Source organism: Vitis riparia, chromosome 5 (assembly GCF_004353265.1).
Source record: "Vitis riparia cultivar Riparia Gloire de Montpellier isolate 1030 chromosome 5, EGFV_Vit.rip_1.0, whole genome shotgun sequence".
NCBI classification, from domain to species: Eukaryota; Viridiplantae; Streptophyta; class Magnoliopsida; order Vitales; family Vitaceae; genus Vitis; species Vitis riparia.
The window spans coordinates 385,202-403,462 of record NC_048435.1 but is presented as its reverse complement, the minus strand read 5'-3'; the positions used below and the strand labels follow the sequence as shown (position 1 = coordinate 403,462).

Sequence of the window (18,261 nt, the reverse complement as noted above, 5' to 3'; positions counted from 1 at the left end):
AGTATTATTAGACAGTATTTTGGAGGGATTATAGGAGCTTGGCTGATAAGATCAAGAACCCCACCTGGATGGTGCTACCATCAAGATTTGTAAAGCACAATCTCAAGAATAACAGCTATCCACATCCCGAATTGAATCTTGAGGGTTGGCATTCCAACAAAGACTGCATCAGGCATGCTTGAGGCTTAAAGCACCTATTTGTTTTTAGCAATCTTGAATTCATGAGAATAACTCGTTCCAACCCAACAAAGCACACAGAGGTAAGTAGCCCTGATACTAAAATCCAAAAATAAATAAACATTTAAAAAAAAAAAAAGATAAGCTACTGTTTGAATATACAGTTCCAATTTCGGAAAAAAATGACCTTAATGCATTAAGGTGCAACGGGACTCAAGACATTTTTAGCCGCTGCGTTGTAATTGGCTTTGAGCAAAGCAGCAAGAAGAGAACATGACAAACAAGATCAACTCCAAACATTATGAACAAAGCAAACTTTTAAGACCCAAAACTGTGCTTTCAACTAATGCGAGTAAATTCTCATGTTTAACTGAAGCATGCACACATAATTTAATGGTTCACTGAAATCATAAATGAACAAAGCACTCAACATATGGGAAAGTACCTAGAACTTAATAGAGGTTCAAGATTTCTTATAAAGAAAAAATTGGCCACAAAAAGAGAACAATATTGGCTTAAGAACAAAATCCTACTGCAGAAAACCAAGAGATTGTCATCTGTTGTTATCAGTTCTTCAATGTTCATGGTAGAGGCACCTTTCATCACTTCTTGGCCTTTTTAGTTCCCCTACAAGAGAGAGAGAGAGGGGTTAGATCCACCTGTTTCAAATAGATGGATAAAACAAAATTTCACATTTCTTAGTTCCCTCAGCAGGCTGGGGTGCAGATGCTGGTGGTGCCCTTTCCACAGGTCCCTGAGTACATTAAGACATGATTATAATTCACAAGGTCATCTGAATATAAAAATACATACTACACATATGCCTATACTTCTGTGCAGGTTGGTTTTAAACATTACAAATGCTTCTAAAGTGTACATGGGGCTTGGGATATTCTAGCACCTAGCATTCACACAAGCAAAGTTATCCTTGCAATATCTCATATATCATTAACTAAATTAAGCTAAAAGAAACAATGTTGATCTTTTTTCATAGATCATTTTTGAGCATCCAACAATCAAAGATACTTTCAAGCTTAGAAAGGACACTGTGGAAAGAAGAGGTTTGTACTCTCATCATACCTGGGCCAGGCGCTCCTCCCTCCGAGCTAGCTTCCTTTCTCTGCTTGCCTTGTTCTTAGCACGCTTAGCCTCAAACTGGTCAGAAAGAGTTTTTTCTCTTGCCTTTTCGGCCTTCGACTTGTGGATACTCTCCATTAGCACCCTCTTATTCTTAAAGACGTTACCTTTCACTTTCATGTACATGTCATGGTACATGTGCTTGTCAATTTTTTTGGACTCCCGATACTTGCGGAGCAAGCGCCTCAGTACACGCATTCTCCTCATCCAAAGGATCTTAGTGGGCAACCTTGCCTCCCTTGTACCCTTGCGTTTACCTGAAAAAATTCACACATTATCAAGCTTCATTATGGTCTTAAGCTCTTCAATCCGAATCAATGTGAAGAGGGAAATCCAACCGGTAACTTATCTAGAGCAACCTAGCACATGCATTATCTAACTTAGGCATAAAGAAAATGAACTATTGAAAGCATGGTAAAGTTAATAATTTCTGTCTTCACATGGAGAATTGTTTATTCTCCACTTCCCATGGGAATAGGCATGCCCAAAGATGTCAGGTACATGCACCACAAATTGTGAGACCAAATATATTCCCATTCTATAGTTGTTAACATATTTTTTTTTTAAAAAAAATTATCATATGAGTTATAGTTTTATGATATGATTGTAACAATGAATACCAGAAAATATGAGGCATGTAACCATAATTACCAGCAAATATGAGGCATTCACTTTGTCTCGAGACAAACAAAAAAGGGTGCAAAATTCATGAGTCTTCAAAAGTTAAACTAAAGATTGTTGGACATAAATTTAAAACATGTATAACATTCATTGTAGTTTTTAAAAAAAAATAAAAACACGAGAAAAAGAATGAGAAAATAAGGGCCCTAAAACAAAAAAACAAATACAAATACAAACAATAAATAAACACTGTTTAAAAACAGGAAACACAAAACAAAGAACACATCCAGGTAAGCACCATAATGAGTTTCCCAAGCTAGTAAAAATTTTCCCAATACTTGGCATCAAGACTTGCAAACAGCAATTGAGAAAACTATTGCAAATGAAGAAACCAATCACACATAAACAACTGTTCTTCATTTCATAAGTCTAAAACCAAGTAAAAAAGAAATGTCATGCATAAACACCTGTTGATTTGAAATGACATTCAAATAAAGGTTATGTACATCAACTGATTCATTACTGTACATTGCATCTATAAAGATATGCAGCCATTTAACCATGACCCTATACATTTAACAATTAACCATACCATATCCAGAGTGACGTCCCTTTCTCTTGGCCTCCTTCATTCTCCGTGCCCGAGATCGAGAGTGGATCTTAGTTGGCTTCCTGATGATAAAGCCATCTTTCACAAGTTTCCTTACATTTTGCCCTGCATTAGCAATCATTGAGGATACCATTACACAAAAATGACAAATAGAACTCTCGCATGGACAATTAGTTTGATTTTAGAAATAAAAGATCAACCAAAGTAATATATTTTTCCCTGCATTAGCAATCATTAAGGATACCATTACACAAAAATGATAAATAGAACTCTTGCATGGAGAATTAGTTTGATTTTAGAAATAAAAAATCAACCAAAGTAATATACTAAATCGACAAATGATAAGTATCAAAGATTAATATAAGGCCCCACAAACAATCATTAAGAATATGGCTTTGACCCAAGCTTCAACAGCAAATTATATATAAATATATATGAAATAAGAATTCAGCAAACCAATTCCATTAGATGACCCGAGATCATCTACATTTTCACAAAAAAAACACACATCATATTATTGAAGGAAGATACCAAAGTTAGAAGGAAAACCCAAAGAAATAAGAATCACAGAACAAAACAACACCCCCCCAGCCCCACCCAAACAAAAAAAAAGACAACGAGGAGAAAATAGAATCAAGTACAGCAAGAAGAAGAAGAAAAAGGAGTATCAGCAAGATTTTGATGTTGGACGAGCTTAAACAGGCAATTTTCAAAAACAACTTCCAGCAAATAATTGAACCCAAGAATTACCAAGTCTACTTCTTTCAATAAGGATAGTGTTTTATACTAACATAAACGTGATAACCAATAAGATTACCACTCTACTTTGCTGTAAGAATGCACCTAGTATGGGGAATTTTTCTTAACATGATTAAGAAGAAATGGATTTCGCATGTAACTAAATGTTCACAGCGATTCATCTCAAGAGTACCACGCTACACTACAAAAACGATAAAAGAAATATAAACAGACAAACATCAATCTGCTAAACCACTAAAATCCACTGTCCATGAAAGTTCCACAAACAAAAAAAAAAACGCAAAAGGAATGGAATCCTTCAACCGTCCCTCCAAAATCAAAGATGCTACAAAAGATTCTATTCCTGCATTTTCCCCGAAATCAAACAAATCATGAAGAAAAAAGAAAACACACAAAAACCTCCATCGAAGCAGAGAAATATCAGGAGCAAAGAGAGAGAGAAAGAGTCGTACTGGAGTTGGCCATGGAGATTTCGTTGACCTCATTGGGATCGAGCCAGACCTTGCCTCTCCCGCACTTGAGAACGCTGGCGGCGAGCCGCTTCTGAAGCTTCAGCGATACCATGGCTTCTCTTCGCAACCAGAGACGAGAGAGTCTTCCGAATGGAGAGACACCAGCTTTTATATCATATGACGGCTACTTAGGGTTAGGGTTTTGTGTGGCTGAGTGGTTTCGGGTCAGCCCAGATTGGAATTATGGATGTGGAATCGATTGGGTTGGGCCTAGGAGTTAAGGAAGAATAGGGTGTACTACTGGGTTGGGCCATTTGTTGGGCCCAATCATCATTTGTCCGACCTACTAGTTGAAGGAGCCCCAAATCCAATTGAACACGTTCCGTGCGTTTCGGCCCTGTCTTTTTCTTGGAATCAAAGTCCAATTCGAATTTCCTGCTATGTTTTATTCTCTCGGGTTTCCCGGAAAATCTCCGCCAGAATTTCAAGCTGCGGAAACCCTAGGTTTTTCTTGGTTTCGAAATCTATTCTTCAACGCATCTGATAAATTCATGGAGATTTGTCTCATCGCCGATACTGTAAGCCAAGGGCTAAGCTTTGCGAAGATTCTCCTCCGTGGCCACAACGTCGTCTCGAACAACCACCTCTCTGTCTTCGATTCGTCGGAGCAATCCTCCACCGCCGGAGTCCTCCAAATCTCCGCCATGATTTTCCCGGTGGACGCCTTAGCTCCGCCTCCGGTGAGATCGAATTCGTACAAGACCGCTCGGCGTACTTCTTTACGGAGAAAGCGGCGCACGAGGAGGAGATCACTGACCGGAGATTCGGAGAACGGCGAAGACTTCGGGTTCCTTGGTGATGGCGGGGACGATGGTCCGTTTGGTGGGTTCGGCGGCGGTGGCAGGGGATGGAATTTTGATAGGTTTGGAGGGCATAATTGGGACGAATCTCCGTCTTCGTCATCCGATCCCGCTTTCGATTTCGTGTACGAGGTGATTTGCTGGATTGCCCTCTCTAATTGCGTGCATTTTGCGTTTAAGAGGGTTGTTCGAATCTTCGCGGATGATATCGGCGATGCTTCAAGGGAGAAGGTTCCATTCAGATTTGCATCAATGTGCTAACTTGGTACCATTTCTCCTCAGTGTTCAACCCGTTAATGGATGAGAATTGGATAATATTTCTGTTATCTGGGTTGTCTGAATCTTCTGCCAAAATTTCTATGTACTATTCTCTGTATATATTGTACATATTCTCATTGTTTCTATAAATCTCCTTTATGATTTCTTTACGTAGATTCAATCCTTTTATTGGCATATTTGAACTACTTCACCGATAAAAGTGTGTTCCTTTTTTCCAAAGTAATAACTAATGATACATTTGATATTCATAAATTTGAGAAAAAGGAAGATATCTCGTATCAATTCGCAGTGTTGGAAGGTGCATTGAGAGAGTTTATGCTGAATCCAGAGTCCCCTAAAAGCCCCGAAATTGATAGGAAGATGTTGTGTTTCATGGGTGATAGGAACACCAAAAGAGGCTCTTAGAGATATCATTCCTATTTTTCCTTGGTTTGTTCGTTGGGCTGTAGCATTGAGAGAATTTTTCTGATGACCTCTTGATTCTTGGGTATTGTTTCCCCAGAATAGGGGGGTGTTTTTCTAGACAAAATCTGTTGACGGATTGATTGGAAGCCTTACCACATAGTTGTTTCTGGACAATGGACTTAGGCAGTGTGAAAAGTTGGAGCGCATTATCATTTTTACTAATGGGTCTGAGTCGGCCTACATAACTACGAACCTTTACATGGAATTGGTTTCATGTTCTTTTAAGTTGTCTTTGTTTTATGATTGACTTCATTAGACAGGATTATATGATTTAGATCTGTAATTCTGAATGAATATTGGGAGGATTAGGTACATGCATAGCTTTAAAAGGCGCAAGGCGCACAAGGTGAACTCTGTATTGCCCCTTGTGTTGGTTCTTTAGCTTACGAGGAAAAAGCCTTCAATTATAGCGTCTCCTGATGGGTGGTAATCAGTGAACTGTGTCCCTTGATGTGCTTAATATACCTTGATTCTGATATACCCAGTTGTCTCTAAGCATCAACAGAGCCCAGTTAGTACCCTTGTGATTTAAAAAAAAAAAAAAAATTATTCTTCCAAAATATAGGAAGATTGCGCATGGATTCCCAATAGTTTTCATTTTTCGTGAATTGATTATCTTTGAAATTATTAATCAGTCAAGAGCATTTGAAATCGGCGAGGTTTGATGTTTGATGATCCACAATGAAATATACATGTGGGCATTGATTAACTAAGAAGTAGAACTGGATATCTGCTTATTCTGTGAAATCCTAGGAGAATCATCTGATGCAAGGAGCAGGAACACAGTCCAAATAGTTTGCAAACATAGATCCACACAGATATTTGTGTGTCCTGTCATCTGTCATCTGTCTATTTTAATACTCTTGAAGTGTATTTTAATATTAAAAATGATTCCAACTAAAATAAATTCTAACTTATAAAAATGATTCCAGTTCCACTCATGTAAGATATTTTGATTCATTCAATATAAGAAATGATATAAAATATATTAAAATTATTATTTTACCCTTTCATTTCCATTAGTTTGGACTTTTTTTTAACTCTAAAAAAAATATATTAAAAACAAATAATCATTTTAACCTTTTATATTACCAAATCCATCTAAATAGAAGAATTAAAATTATCCAAACATAAGAAAAATAAATAAAAATAAAAATATATTTTCATTGTTGATTTCCACCTAATGTAGTAGAGGTAGACATCAGTTCCATTACAGAGACTACTTCTATATCGTGAATCAATGGGGAAACTTGAATCGATGTGATGACGATGATGGGCAAGTCATTCATGTGGCACCCACTCACATCCCATCATTTGAATGAAGTGTTTGATAGAATCATCTGGGGATATTTTGCAGGTCTCAAGAGACTAGGGAGTGGAATGATATTAATGAAACAGCTGGGTTTCTGGTATTTAGGTTTGATTTTAGTAAAAGGATGTGGAATGCTGTGAACAACCAAGGAGACGATGCTTTGTTCTTGGTCCTTGGGTCATAATGGATCAATTTCCATACGTACCAAGGAGTTCTCCGTGTTCAAACCGGATTGTATCTACTTTATGGATAATTATTGAGAAGGCTAGTTTGAGAGCATACAAGGGTGTCATGATATGGGAGTTTTTAACATGAAGACCGAGGACTTGGAACCAATTCATCTTCCATTTTCCCTTGATTTTAGGTAAACACCAGATCTGTCTTCTTCCTGATGAAGCATTGGATTTGAGAAATTGTAGAGTAGGCCACACATCTAATAGTGAGGGCCAAAAATACCTGGCTCAAGAAAGGTCTGATAATAATTATAAATGAATAGGTTGAAAATGTTTCTAAAAATGGTTTCTATTCTTTTGAAACCAAGAGGGAGAGACAAAATCAAGAGAAGACATGCAGAGACAGACTAGGGTGAAGTTGAAAAGGTGGGACGGCACCAAAGCGACTTACATAATCAAGGGTTGGATTGTAATCCTTCCATATAAAGGAGGAGCAGCATCTTGACTGGGGGGATTTGATTCCTTAGAACTTATACATAACAAATTTTTTATATTCCAAATGAAGGCCCAATTGGGTTGAGTTGAGTTAAATAGAGATAAATAAATAAAATATTATCTCTTCATATATTCTTTTTGACACACCCAATCATACGTTAAATATCCTGTATAAATACTCTTTCCTTGTAGAAATTTAGAAAAAAAATGAGATGAGGGAGAATCGATTGAGAAAATTAGTTTCATATATCAGTTTTGAAAATAAGAACTGATTTAAGAATTGTTATAAATATAAAAAATAAAAAAATAAAAAGAAGTTTTGAGAACTGTTTTAGAACGCAGTGTACTAAATGTCCTCGTAAAAAATAAGAGTAGGAGACTACGAACTAAGAAAAGGAGAGGATTAGACAGGCAAGTGGAGGGCTGGCTGACTCCTCATGCATGAATCTTGATCGGCGGCCTCTTTTGACTTGAGCGGAAGGAATTTATCCATTCTCCCCACAAATTAAGCAGCCAGTACTTATTTTAAGTGGACTTATGCCCCCTGGCCCCCACATCTGCAAGTAAATCATAACTCTCTCATCCAGAAAGCCACACCCTCTTCGTGGAGCTGACCCTCCTTAATTTCTTTTATGGAGCATTTCATATTTTTATCCAATGAAGGAAAATTGGATAGCATAGACATACAGCTGAAGGACCCACTAAGATTTGGTTCATGCACCTTCCCCTGCAACTCCACTCCAATCAAATGATTCGGTTAGAGTCCCACCAACCAGAGACATAATGTTTACCAGCGTCAAATATATTTCTCCCCATTTCAAACTCCAATTATTGCTCCAATCCCTCACATCTAACTTTGATAAATATAACATTTCAACCTTCTTTATCCTCTTGGTTGCTGCTTCGCTTGATATTTTCCTCACCCTTTTTGTTTCTTTTACGGGTGGTTTTCATTCAAAAAGGGTCGAAAAGTATGGCTCGGGAAGCTTTACTAGTAAAATATTAGAACAATTATACTCATGACTACAAGTCACACATCTTTCACATTATATATATATATATATATATATATATATAATGTCTGACCTTAATAATTAAGCAAGCAAACATCTTTCATATTAAAAATATGTGTCACGTTAAGATTCTGATTAATGACTGCTGATAATGGATGGTTTTAATAGAACGTGTAATAAAAGTGTAAAGGTGTGGCAAAGGGATGCATGAGGGTGATGAGAGTCACAAGAAAGTTGACAAAGCTATTAAGATGGGAAAGGCCACGTGAAGAAGGCTACAAGGCAAGAGATAAAAGGGAAGAATAGCCCTTGGGACGGGCGAGATAGGGTAATCAACTTATTGACAAGGAAAGAACTGAAAAGAAAATAAGTTTTCTTTATGAAATTCATAGTGATATTTCACATCATTAAGGGAAGAAGTTTCTAAGCTAAAATAGTGAGAAATTTTATTCAATAAATAATGTTTACATAGAAAAAAAATCATTATAAATGAGACTAAAATCAATGTTAATCCTAATATAAGATAATGGTTTGACGTCATCTAAGGCCTTAAGACTTAGATAAAAAGGAACTCTCTAATCTAATTGTTAATTTAGTAATTAGGCCCTTAAAATCGAACAGCTTTGTGATGAAGCCCCTAATTCACATGGACAATAGAGGAAGTTCTGCGCGTTTTATCACCTCCGTTACAAATCTCTTCCATTTTTTATTTTTCAAATTGTGAATTTGTAGTTGAAAGTCGAGACATGCACGTAGTTTTAAGTTTTAACATGTGGAGGACCCTCATTTTTTTATGACGTCATAACCTATAAACACACCAACACTTGTACTCCATGCACACAAAATTTAGCAAAGACGTTTTTACATTATTACCCATATAATATAATGTGAAGTCTAATTATAGTAGAAGAAGAAGGAAGGGCTAGGAAGGAAATTAACAGAAAAAAGAGCAGTAGATACATGCACCGACAAACTCCGTAAAATCCAAGGGTCTTAAAGCAAACGCAGATGACGACAACCGACGGCGATGCATGCAACCACATGCATTTATTACTGTATCTGCGATGCACTGGAACCATTACAGAGTGGTGCATCAAAACGCAGCGCTGCATACATGCAGACGATGATGGTGAGGGTGGTGAGGGTGAGTGGAAGCAAGGTCCTCCAGCATCCAGAGGTCGATCGAGTCTGACTCGGTGATTTCGTTCAACGGAGTGGCGGCCTGTTCCGGCTCCAAACCCAGGAGCGATTCCAAGCTCGAGATTTGCTCCTTAAACTCCAACTCGCTCGCTGCTTCGTTCTCGTACCGAGCAGGATAGGTCATTAATGGTGGTGGTGGTACGGTCGGCTGATAACTTGACTGTGCTGTGGGGGCTGGAACAACGCATCGTCTTTTGGATGGCGGCGGTGGGATGGGCGGAGGGAAGTGGGGAGAGGAGGGATCAGCGAAGTTGAGCTTGGCCTTTTCGCCTCTGATTCGCTTGGCGGCTTCGTCGTAGGCTCTGGCGGCTTCCTCGGCGGTGTTGTAGGTGCCGAGCCACACTCTCACACCCTTGTGCGGGTCCCGAATCTCCGCCGCCCATTTTCCCCAAGGCCGCTGCCGGATTCCTCTGTACACGTTCTTCCGAATCCTCGGAGTGGTGGTACTCTTCTTTTCCTCCACCCGAATCGCTTTCTGGGTATTCTCGCTCGTCCCTGCAACCCCAGAAAAAATGAAATCTTTTTCCATCGATAAAACCGAAGAAACACAAAAATCCAGAAAAAAAAAAAACCCAGAAAAAAAAAAAAACCCAGGCACAAAACCTCACCTTTGCTCACTTGCTTTGGCTTTGGAGCAACCCTATTTTCAGACGGGTTGAAATCATCACCGCCGTTAGCAGAATCCAAACCGAGGAGGTCCGAGATGGTATCGAGCTCCGACCAGAGGTCCTCCTTGGTGAGTTTCCGGCCACGCTTTGCGGCGATGAAGCCGGATATAATTGCACCTCCACACATCTTGAAAAAAGAAAGCAATTAAACACCTAGCAAGTAGCAACTACGCCAAAGAGAAGCACTCCATAAATGCAGATGAGAGAGGAAAGATGCTTCACTGAGAGCCTTCATTTATAGAACGACGACGGTTACAAAAGAAATCAACACGCAACACGACAAACACAATCGATAGCTTTCACACTAGTCATCTGATCGGACGGTGGAGAGCCAATGAGGAGAGCTAATACAAATACGAAGGTGAAATGAGGGTGACGGTACGGGAGTGGTGCGTTTGGTGACGTAAGCGGGGTGAGGACGTGGCGCGTAGGGGTGGGGAGGCTGGGTGACAGCACTGTCTAGATGAAGCGTAAGTGTGGGCAGCTGTTGTAACGCGCGTCACAGCAGTTCCAAAATTTAACGGCCCAGTGGAGGAAGGGACTCGCAGTTGTTGGCACCTTGGAATGCTACTCTTACTATATGACCTTCTTGTTTTCCTCATATCTCAATCCTGCCATCCCCTCCTTCATTTCTCCTCGTTTGGAATCAACGAGGGTCTGCCTTTTTAATAAATCCAGCGATCCCTAAGTTTGGGATCATTTAGACATTACAATGGTATTTATTTTTTTACTTAATTCTATATAGAATTTTAATGCTTAATAATATTAAATATTATGTTATTTATTTTTTTAATATTTTATTTCTATTAAAAAATTAAAAAAACTAATATATTATTTTTTTTATTTAAAAAATTTATATATTTTGATTTTTTCTATTTAATAAAAAATTTATAATAAATCATAAAAAATAAAAAAACAAACAACCTAAATTCTAAAAACAAATTATTTTCAATAAAAAATAAAAAAAACAAACACCACCTCAATACTTTTAAAAATTGTTATTAAAAAACGCTTTTTTATTCTATTTCTCACTTCATGAAAGTTGTCTTTGTTTGACAGAATTTAAAATTTTCTATATCTATCGTGCTATTCTAATTTCCATCTTTAGTTCACCCAAAATTTAAAAAAAAATAAAAAATCAAAACTCATACTGGGTGATAGCCCATAGCCCTAGCATATGGGCCAAATTCAAGGCTTTAATTACTTTAAAAAAAAAAAAACATGTTTAAAATACTGAAGTAAATCCTTGTTTAGAATCAGAAAAAGAATAAAACCAAAACCCATCTGTACGAGGGTTTACTGTATTTTCAGGCACCAAACACACCCTAAAATTAAAAGAGAAAAATGATCATGAAAGGCAGAAAGACCTAAAATTGAAAACAAGGATGGGTCAAGGTAGAGAATAGATGTGCATTAAGATGGGTTATTAAAAATTCTAATGGTATAATAAAAGTGGCTATAAATAAGCATATGGGCAAAATACGTCAATAATTATTACAAAATATGTTTAACTTTTAGAGATGGTGCGTTAGTAACTGGGTTCTTAAATTTAAAGATCGAAGGTGACTCAACAATAGTGATAGATAATTAAAACAAAAGAAGTAGCATTCCTAGTTCCATTATGTTGTTAATGGAAGATATGTAGAAAATAACTCAAAACCTTAATGTTTGTATTTGTTGGCATATTTATAGAGAAGCAAATAGAATAATTGATTGTTTAACTAAAAAAAGCATCTATAATTTTAGAGTCTTTCACTTGAAGGTCAGATTTTCCTAGAAATGTTACTAAGTTTGGGTTCAATGATTTATTGCAGTTCTTTCAATCAAATGTGTAAATACTCTATTTTGTGGTTTCTTTCCATAAAAAAATAAAAATAAAAATAAAAAAGAAAAAAAAGAAACAAGGATGGCATTGTGGGTATAAAGAGAGAGGAAGGGAGGTGGGGAATTAATGTAGCAAAACAAAAAGAAAGGAAAAGGGGGCAGGCTTTTAGGAAACAGCTAAGGAGAGAGGTGTAAAGTGAAGTGGTTTCTGTTTGTCTCCTAACTTCTCCCTTGGTGTCTTTCCAAGAAACCAAAACGCTTCACTCACCACTCGTCCCTCTCCCTTATAATAACGTGGGCATCCTCCTTTGGCCTCTTTCCCCCCCTTTCTCCTCAATCATGCTTCCTACCACTACAGTGGGTGGAGATGGTCACACCATACAGCATGATAATTGAAGCCCTATAACAACAATTTCCTCTGCTGATGTTTAAAAAGTTGCAAAAGCTTGGCTGAATACTGGGTGTCTCCGTTTTCCAATCAGGGACTGGCTATGGAGTGGGAAATCATGGCCTATGTCTTTGTCTCCTTTCTTGCTTTTCAACAGAATGGACGATGAAAGAGGGGCAATATAAAGCTAAATTGGGACCTTCCCATAAAAGATTTGGACCCAATCTGGATTTGGAGTTTTTTTTTTCACCTTTCTAAGGTGTTGATAATCTGTCTGGATCAAATGCTACATATCAATTGGAGAAGAGATGAGTTTTGGAGTCTGACAATCTCAGTGGCTTCTACATCCCTAAATACATATGACAGACAAGCTTAGTCTAGGTACTGAACTTTTGCTAGTGAACACATTCGTATGGGGACTCAGATCATTAGGTTCACCCCAGATAAAAACAAATGGAAAATTTCTGGAGTGTTTTCTTTCTAACAGCTGTGTGCTTTGTTTCACTTTCTATTGCCTAATATCTTGCTAAACACTAACTAGGATGTACAGATCTGTGATTCTGTAAGTTCCATAAATCAGAGCAAGTCAATACAATTAGAAACTTGTTAACTCCTCGCCTAGCTAAAACATGACTACCCTTTGGCGACACATGCTAAACATTAAATTTCATAACTTTAAGCAAGGTTAGCAATTTGCAATCAATCTATAAACAACACCTCAAATTTCTTTTATCTGCATGGTTCATCACACAAGGGAAAAAACAATCAATGTGAGCATCACAATTCCTAGATTCCACATAATATCTCCAAACATTAATTTCCCGACTATTGACAATACTGATATACAGGCCAAAAGGCAAGACATCAGTGCTAAAAGAAATGTTTAAGTCATTACCGTATACATGACATTATTTTCATTTGATTCATATATGCTATGAATCTATGATGAGGTCACATTCTCTTAGGAGGCAATATTGACCAATATTTACTTAATCCTTATCAAATGGTCAATCTATTGGAAAGCAATCGAATATTCAACTTATCAACAACTAAGAATGATTGAAGAAAAACAAGCCATTTTCTTCAGGATAATTACGAAACCTCCCCTAGAATTTCTAACACTAACACAAACCTCTCTAAAGGCTTCCAATTTGTCACTAACCTTCGAAATGTTCACTAACATACAATGGATCCATCTAATCTTTTTATGAAATATCATAATTACCCTAGAGAGAAAGGAGTGACATCAGCCTCCATTAAATTTTATTTTTTTGATATATAAAAAAAAATTAATGGAGGCTTGATGTCACTCCTTTCTCTATGCAACAATGGCATATCAAAATCCTAATAAAACAAACATTTTGTATATGATCATTAGACCTTTTTCACCATCATTACATCTGTCCATGGACATGATAGACAAAGCACATCACCTTTTCTATTCTGAGAAGAGTCTCTTTAAAACCCATAACCATGGTTTGGGATGAAGAAGAAAATCATAGGAAAAATTTGATCCTCATTCCCTTTCTACACATCTAAAACAAGAGCCCTTATGCACCTCTAAAATCCCAACCCTCATCCCAGAGCTATATTCCACCATATCAACAGCATCAGTCTCTGGCAGGAAGCCTTTATTTTTAGACGTGTCTCTCAAAACCCACAGCCAAGGTTTTAGCATATGATCTCAGATGATTCATCCTCATTCCCCTTCTGCACTCCTAGATCCATTTTCTCCAATTACCAATTTTTTCTTTCCTTTTTACACACTTTACGATCTGAAATTAACTAGAACTACCCTTTCTCTATGATCCTCAAATTTTTTCCTTGTTTGTTTTATTTTCATTTTCTAGATAAAAAGAGTAATCTTTTAACTTTTAGGTTAAAGATAGTTGGAGAAGTGGAACAAAGAAAAGATTTTATGGTGTTGAATACCTCTTGCAAGTGAAGGATATTCTTCAGAGTTTGGCTGCAATTTTAGATGAATTTTAACTTGTCTGTCCTTTAAGGAGTATCTTTAATAATGTTAGAGACAAACAGAGGAATGACAGTGGTAAGTCTGTAACCTCAGGGGAGACTTGAGTTATCATCAGATGCCTCTGGAACTCCTCAAGCAAACAAACTCCAGGCATGGCCCTGTGCTTCCCCGCCTAATCAGCACCACCACAACTTAGAGGTCCAGCCTTCGAGAGTATTCTCTTCTGGGGTGTTAGATTGAATTAGCATATTTCTGAATCTCAGAATCACACACATCGACATATACACACATATGCACAATTAACTGTCCATTAAAGGTTTGCAAAGATATCTTCGTGGTTTTAAGAAAGTTCAGGAAGAAAAAGAACAAAATAGTCAGTTAAGATTTTCACATACACACATCTCAAAATCATCTCAGAACCTAGCTGTAGCATTATTTAAACAGGTTAAAAGAAATGATAGAAAACAGTGAGCTACAGGCCAAAGTAGACAGAAATAAATCAACAACTTCTCCGATAACATGTAACATGTAACAACTCACAACAATTAACACTGGTGAATGTTAGAACAGCTGTGCTAGATTGAAGTAGCTCCATGTTCCCCATACAAAGACCTCAGCCTAAAATTTGGAACAAAATCTTAAAGCAATCAATGAAGAACAAGATATACTGGTTTATGTTAATATACATCAGTATATAGTTCCAACATCAAATTCAATTCATGATACACAAGAAATTGGAGGAGACAAAGAATCAAACCACATAACAACTGTTTCCCACATATGCAAAACAAGAAAAAGAAATGCAATCACTTGAAATTCAAAATTCTGAACAAAAAAAAGAAGTAACAAAAATCATTTCCAGTCACAAGCAAAGGTTGAAATGGAATACAACACATGATATATGTAAAACACTCCTTAAGACCACAACTATCAGAAATGCCCACTTATCCAAGCAAAATATTATAGTTCCCCACAATTTTTCTAGTAAGAGGGGAAAAGGGTATTGACCTTATGACTAAATGAAGAAGCTAAATCAAACGAAAATGTAAAACTCTCTACTCAGCCATTTTAGTCAAGCGGTGAATGGTACTTCTTGCAACCCTGTTACCAGGATCAAATTTCAAAACAGTCCTCAGGTCTTCTGCCCCAAGTTTGTACTTCTCTATACTCTCATAGAGAAGTGCTCTCTGTACAAGGACAGATACATTCTCTTCATCATGTTCTAGCACCTGCAAGACACAATGCAGTCTATGAAGTTTCTTCTTCAAAAAGCTTAAGAGAATATAATGATAAAATTAAAACCAGAAGACTAATATCCATGCCCATAAGTAAATGGTAGAAGAGTAATGTGACATTGCACTACATCCCACAGGTAGTAGTGCTGCACATCAGCCTGAATCAGTTAACTGGGTGCAAACCTTTAAATCTGCGGCACCCAATAACTGAGAAATACTGTCTTAAATACATCTAAAGCTATGTTCTTTAGTATCAAAATCTGACTAGTTGCATTGTGCCAGACTGTTTGGGAAATCTACCAACTGAGATAGTTTTGCAGTAAAAAACCTGCCAAACCCATAATATTAGCATCCATCAAGTTGCAGGTCCCCAAAAGTGGTCAAGATAAACATATTATTTTCAGAAGGGATCAATGTAACCCCATTGTCACTGGTAACTGAACAGCAGTCAACCAACTTGTGAGTTCTTCAAACAGGCTTTAGAACTGTGCAATATAACTTCTAGGCCACCATCTTGTAACTAGATGAGCAATAAAAAATAAATTCTCAATCCCTAGACATAACTATTTATTGACAACATGAAAAGCTATACCTTACTACAGTCAGCCACTGCTTTCTTATACTCCCCTACTTCTTTATAACATGAAGCTCGGCATGTTAAGACCTCCATGGTGCCAGCATCATCGCCAGCTTTCTCAAGAAGAACTACAGCCCAAGAAAGCCACTTAATTGCATCAGCATATTGCCCCTGCTTGTGATTATCCAGTCCCTTGCTCTTTGCAGAGGCAGCTGTAACCCCAGCAGGCGGGGGAGGCAGACCTTCAAGCTCAGTGGTGGTACCGCCATTGTCATGTCCTCCTCCAAAGTCCGAATCCAACCCCCAATCATCAACTTCAGAAAACTGCTGCTCTCCAACTCTTTCTGACCCTGTTGGACCCGTTCCAGCAGAAGCTGAAGAGGCAAACAACATGTCTAGCGGATCAACATTGGAGGTCTGAACAGGAGGCTGATTTTGAGAACCAAAATCCTGGGTGGGAATGCCAAAGCTGTCCATCTTCGGATCAAAACCTGAACTTGATCCCATGGAATTGCTATTATTGGTAGGAAAGGAACCTGAAGAAAATGCGGATGCGCTTGATTTTGAAGCATTCTGAAAATCTCCAAACAATTCATCCCTTGAATTAACTTTACCACCCATGGAATTACTCGCAGGAAAGGCACTTGATGGAAAGGCAGATGCACTTGATTTTGGAGCATTCTGAAAATCTCCAAATGCCTCATCCCTTGAATTAACCTTACTACCCTTACTTGCTGAATTAAGACTACCCATTGGTTTTGATCCAAAATCAACCAAAGAACCAAATGGGTCTTTTTTGGAAGTCATCCCCACCCCACCTCCACCAGCGCCAGCCATACTTTGCGTTGATGTACCTCCAAGGTTTGTACTCTTATTGACATTACTACTATTGTTGTATCCACTAGAATAACCCCCAAAATTCTCCGAATTCCCCCAATTCCCACCACTTTTCGCTGAATTGCCAGTTTTCGGCAATGAATCTGCCAAATTCCCCATTGAATATGGGCTCTTAGTCGATTGTGCTGACACCGGCGTGCTATTTTTCAGAGGAACATTACTATTAACCTTACCTAGAGCGGAGCCCACGAGGTCTCCAAACAAATTCGGGTTTTTATCCACAATTCCAATACCAGAACTCGGTCCTGGAGAAGGAGCCCAACTCTTCCCAAAGATATCGCCCACCATAGAAGCTGGCCCATTCGACGAGCCGGAGCGAGTCGTCTGAGTCGGTGCGGGCTGGTGAGTCCATGAGGGCTTGTTGGGTTGCCAGGGGTGGGATTGCGGCGCAGAAAATGAAGAAGAATGAGAAGACTGCTGCTTCTGGTCGTTAAGAGGGCGGGAACGGCTGGATCCGAGTCCGAAATCGAACTGGTAGTTGTTGAGGGGAACGGATCCTCCTCCTCTTTGGGAGTTAGTGGTTTTTCCGTAATTGGAGTTCATGGTATCCCGCCGTGAATTGTAGATCAAAGAGAAACGACCAAGATCTAGATCGATCAAGAGAGCTTACCTCTGATAAAAATCAAAAGGAAAAAGAAAAGATCGCGGATTAGTGAGAGAGCAGATCGGAAGAGAAGAGAGAGAGGGCGACAGAGGGGGGTGGCGGTGGCGATGGCGGTGGTTGATGAGTGGCCAATCGTAAGCAGCTTCCCGATGTCTGGCGTATTTTCCTCGCTTTTGGATTCACAGCTTTTCGGTCGGTTGCGAGGCGATGGCAATTCTGGATCTTAGGCACCCCCTTTTAGCGGGGGAGAGACGAAATTGACTTGCATTGAAACGACGCCGTTTCAACATACGCATATGAGATTACGTATCATTTGTGGATATTTTTGGGGAAAAAGCCATGCATCCTCTAAATGGATCATAAAATCTAGAGGACTGAAGGAAGATACAAATTTGTTTATGAGATCAAAATATAAAAAGCAACAACATTATTTATAAAATACAAAATAAAAGGATTTAATTACATATGTATCCCAAAAAAAAACCATCTAATATCATCATCAAAGTCCAAACATTTTTTTTTTCAATATGCAATCAAACA

General features: G+C 38.1%; 4 protein-coding genes across 4 annotated transcripts; 1 reads left to right on the top strand and 3 right to left on the bottom strand.

Moving 5' to 3' along the window:
• Positions 1–493: 493 nt before the first annotated feature.
• LOC117914740 (60S ribosomal protein L19-2) lies at positions 494–3,896 on the bottom strand. The gene is made up of 5 exons (XM_034830196.1): positions 3,757–3,896; positions 2,528–2,650; positions 1,258–1,571; positions 885–931; positions 494–804 (listed from the first exon to the last, which is right to left on the bottom strand). The coding sequence occupies exons 1-5, from the start codon at positions 3,866–3,868 to the stop codon at positions 780–782; spliced, it is 621 nt and encodes a 206-aa protein (XP_034686087.1). The 5' UTR covers positions 3,869–3,896; the 3' UTR covers positions 494–779.
• A 284-nt stretch (positions 3,897–4,180) lies between these two features.
• Positions 4,181–5,048, top strand: LOC117914739. The gene has a single exon (XM_034830195.1). It carries the CDS (start codon positions 4,197–4,199, stop codon positions 4,875–4,877), a length of 681 nt encoding a protein of 226 aa, XP_034686086.1. The 5' UTR covers positions 4,181–4,196; the 3' UTR covers positions 4,878–5,048.
• A 4,139-nt stretch (positions 5,049–9,187) lies between these two features.
• LOC117913864 (ethylene-responsive transcription factor RAP2-3) lies at positions 9,188–10,873 on the bottom strand. Its single transcript, XM_034828957.1, has 2 exons — positions 10,162–10,873; positions 9,188–10,048 (listed from the first exon to the last, which is right to left on the bottom strand). Exons 1-2 carry the CDS (start codon positions 10,346–10,348, stop codon positions 9,447–9,449), a joined length of 789 nt encoding a protein of 262 aa, XP_034684848.1. The 5' UTR covers positions 10,349–10,873; the 3' UTR covers positions 9,188–9,446.
• A 4,316-nt stretch (positions 10,874–15,189) lies between these two features.
• LOC117914694 lies at positions 15,190–17,973 on the bottom strand. The gene is made up of 2 exons (XM_034830138.1): positions 16,236–17,973; positions 15,190–15,637 (listed from the first exon to the last, which is right to left on the bottom strand). The coding sequence occupies exons 1-2, from the start codon at positions 17,658–17,660 to the stop codon at positions 15,464–15,466; spliced, it is 1,599 nt and encodes a 532-aa protein (XP_034686029.1). The 5' UTR covers positions 17,661–17,973; the 3' UTR covers positions 15,190–15,463.
• Between the last annotated feature and the right edge of the window lie 288 nt (positions 17,974–18,261).

Excerpts from the sequence above, each read along its gene's own strand:
- LOC117914740 (XM_034830196.1), bottom strand. The coding sequence starts at position 3,868 with ATGGTATCGCTGAAGCTTCAGAAGCGGCTCGCCGCCAGCGTTCTCAAG. Across the intron at positions 2,651-3,756 it reads AATCTCCATGGCCAACTCCA|GGCAAAATGTAAGGAAACTT; the intron begins GTACGACTCTTT and ends TTGCTAATGCAG. Across the intron at positions 1,572-2,527 it reads GGGACGTCACTCTGGATATG|GTAAACGCAAGGGTACAAGG; the intron begins GTATGGTTAATT and ends GAATTTTTTCAG.
- LOC117914739 (XM_034830195.1), top strand. The coding sequence starts at position 4,197 with ATGTTTTATTCTCTCGGGTTTCCCGGAAAATCTCCGCCAGAATTTCAA.
- LOC117913864 (XM_034828957.1), bottom strand. The coding sequence starts at position 10,348 with ATGTGTGGAGGTGCAATTATATCCGGCTTCATCGCCGCAAAGCGTGGC. Across the intron at positions 10,049-10,161 it reads GCCAAAGCAAGTGAGCAAAG|GGACGAGCGAGAATACCCAG; the intron begins GTGAGGTTTTGT and ends CTGGGGTTGCAG.
- LOC117914694 (XM_034830138.1), bottom strand. The coding sequence starts at position 17,660 with ATGAACTCCAATTACGGAAAAACCACTAACTCCCAAAGAGGAGGAGGA. Across the intron at positions 15,638-16,235 it reads CAGTGGCTGACTGTAGTAAG|GTGCTAGAACATGATGAAGA; the intron begins GTATAGCTTTTC and ends TGTGTCTTGCAG.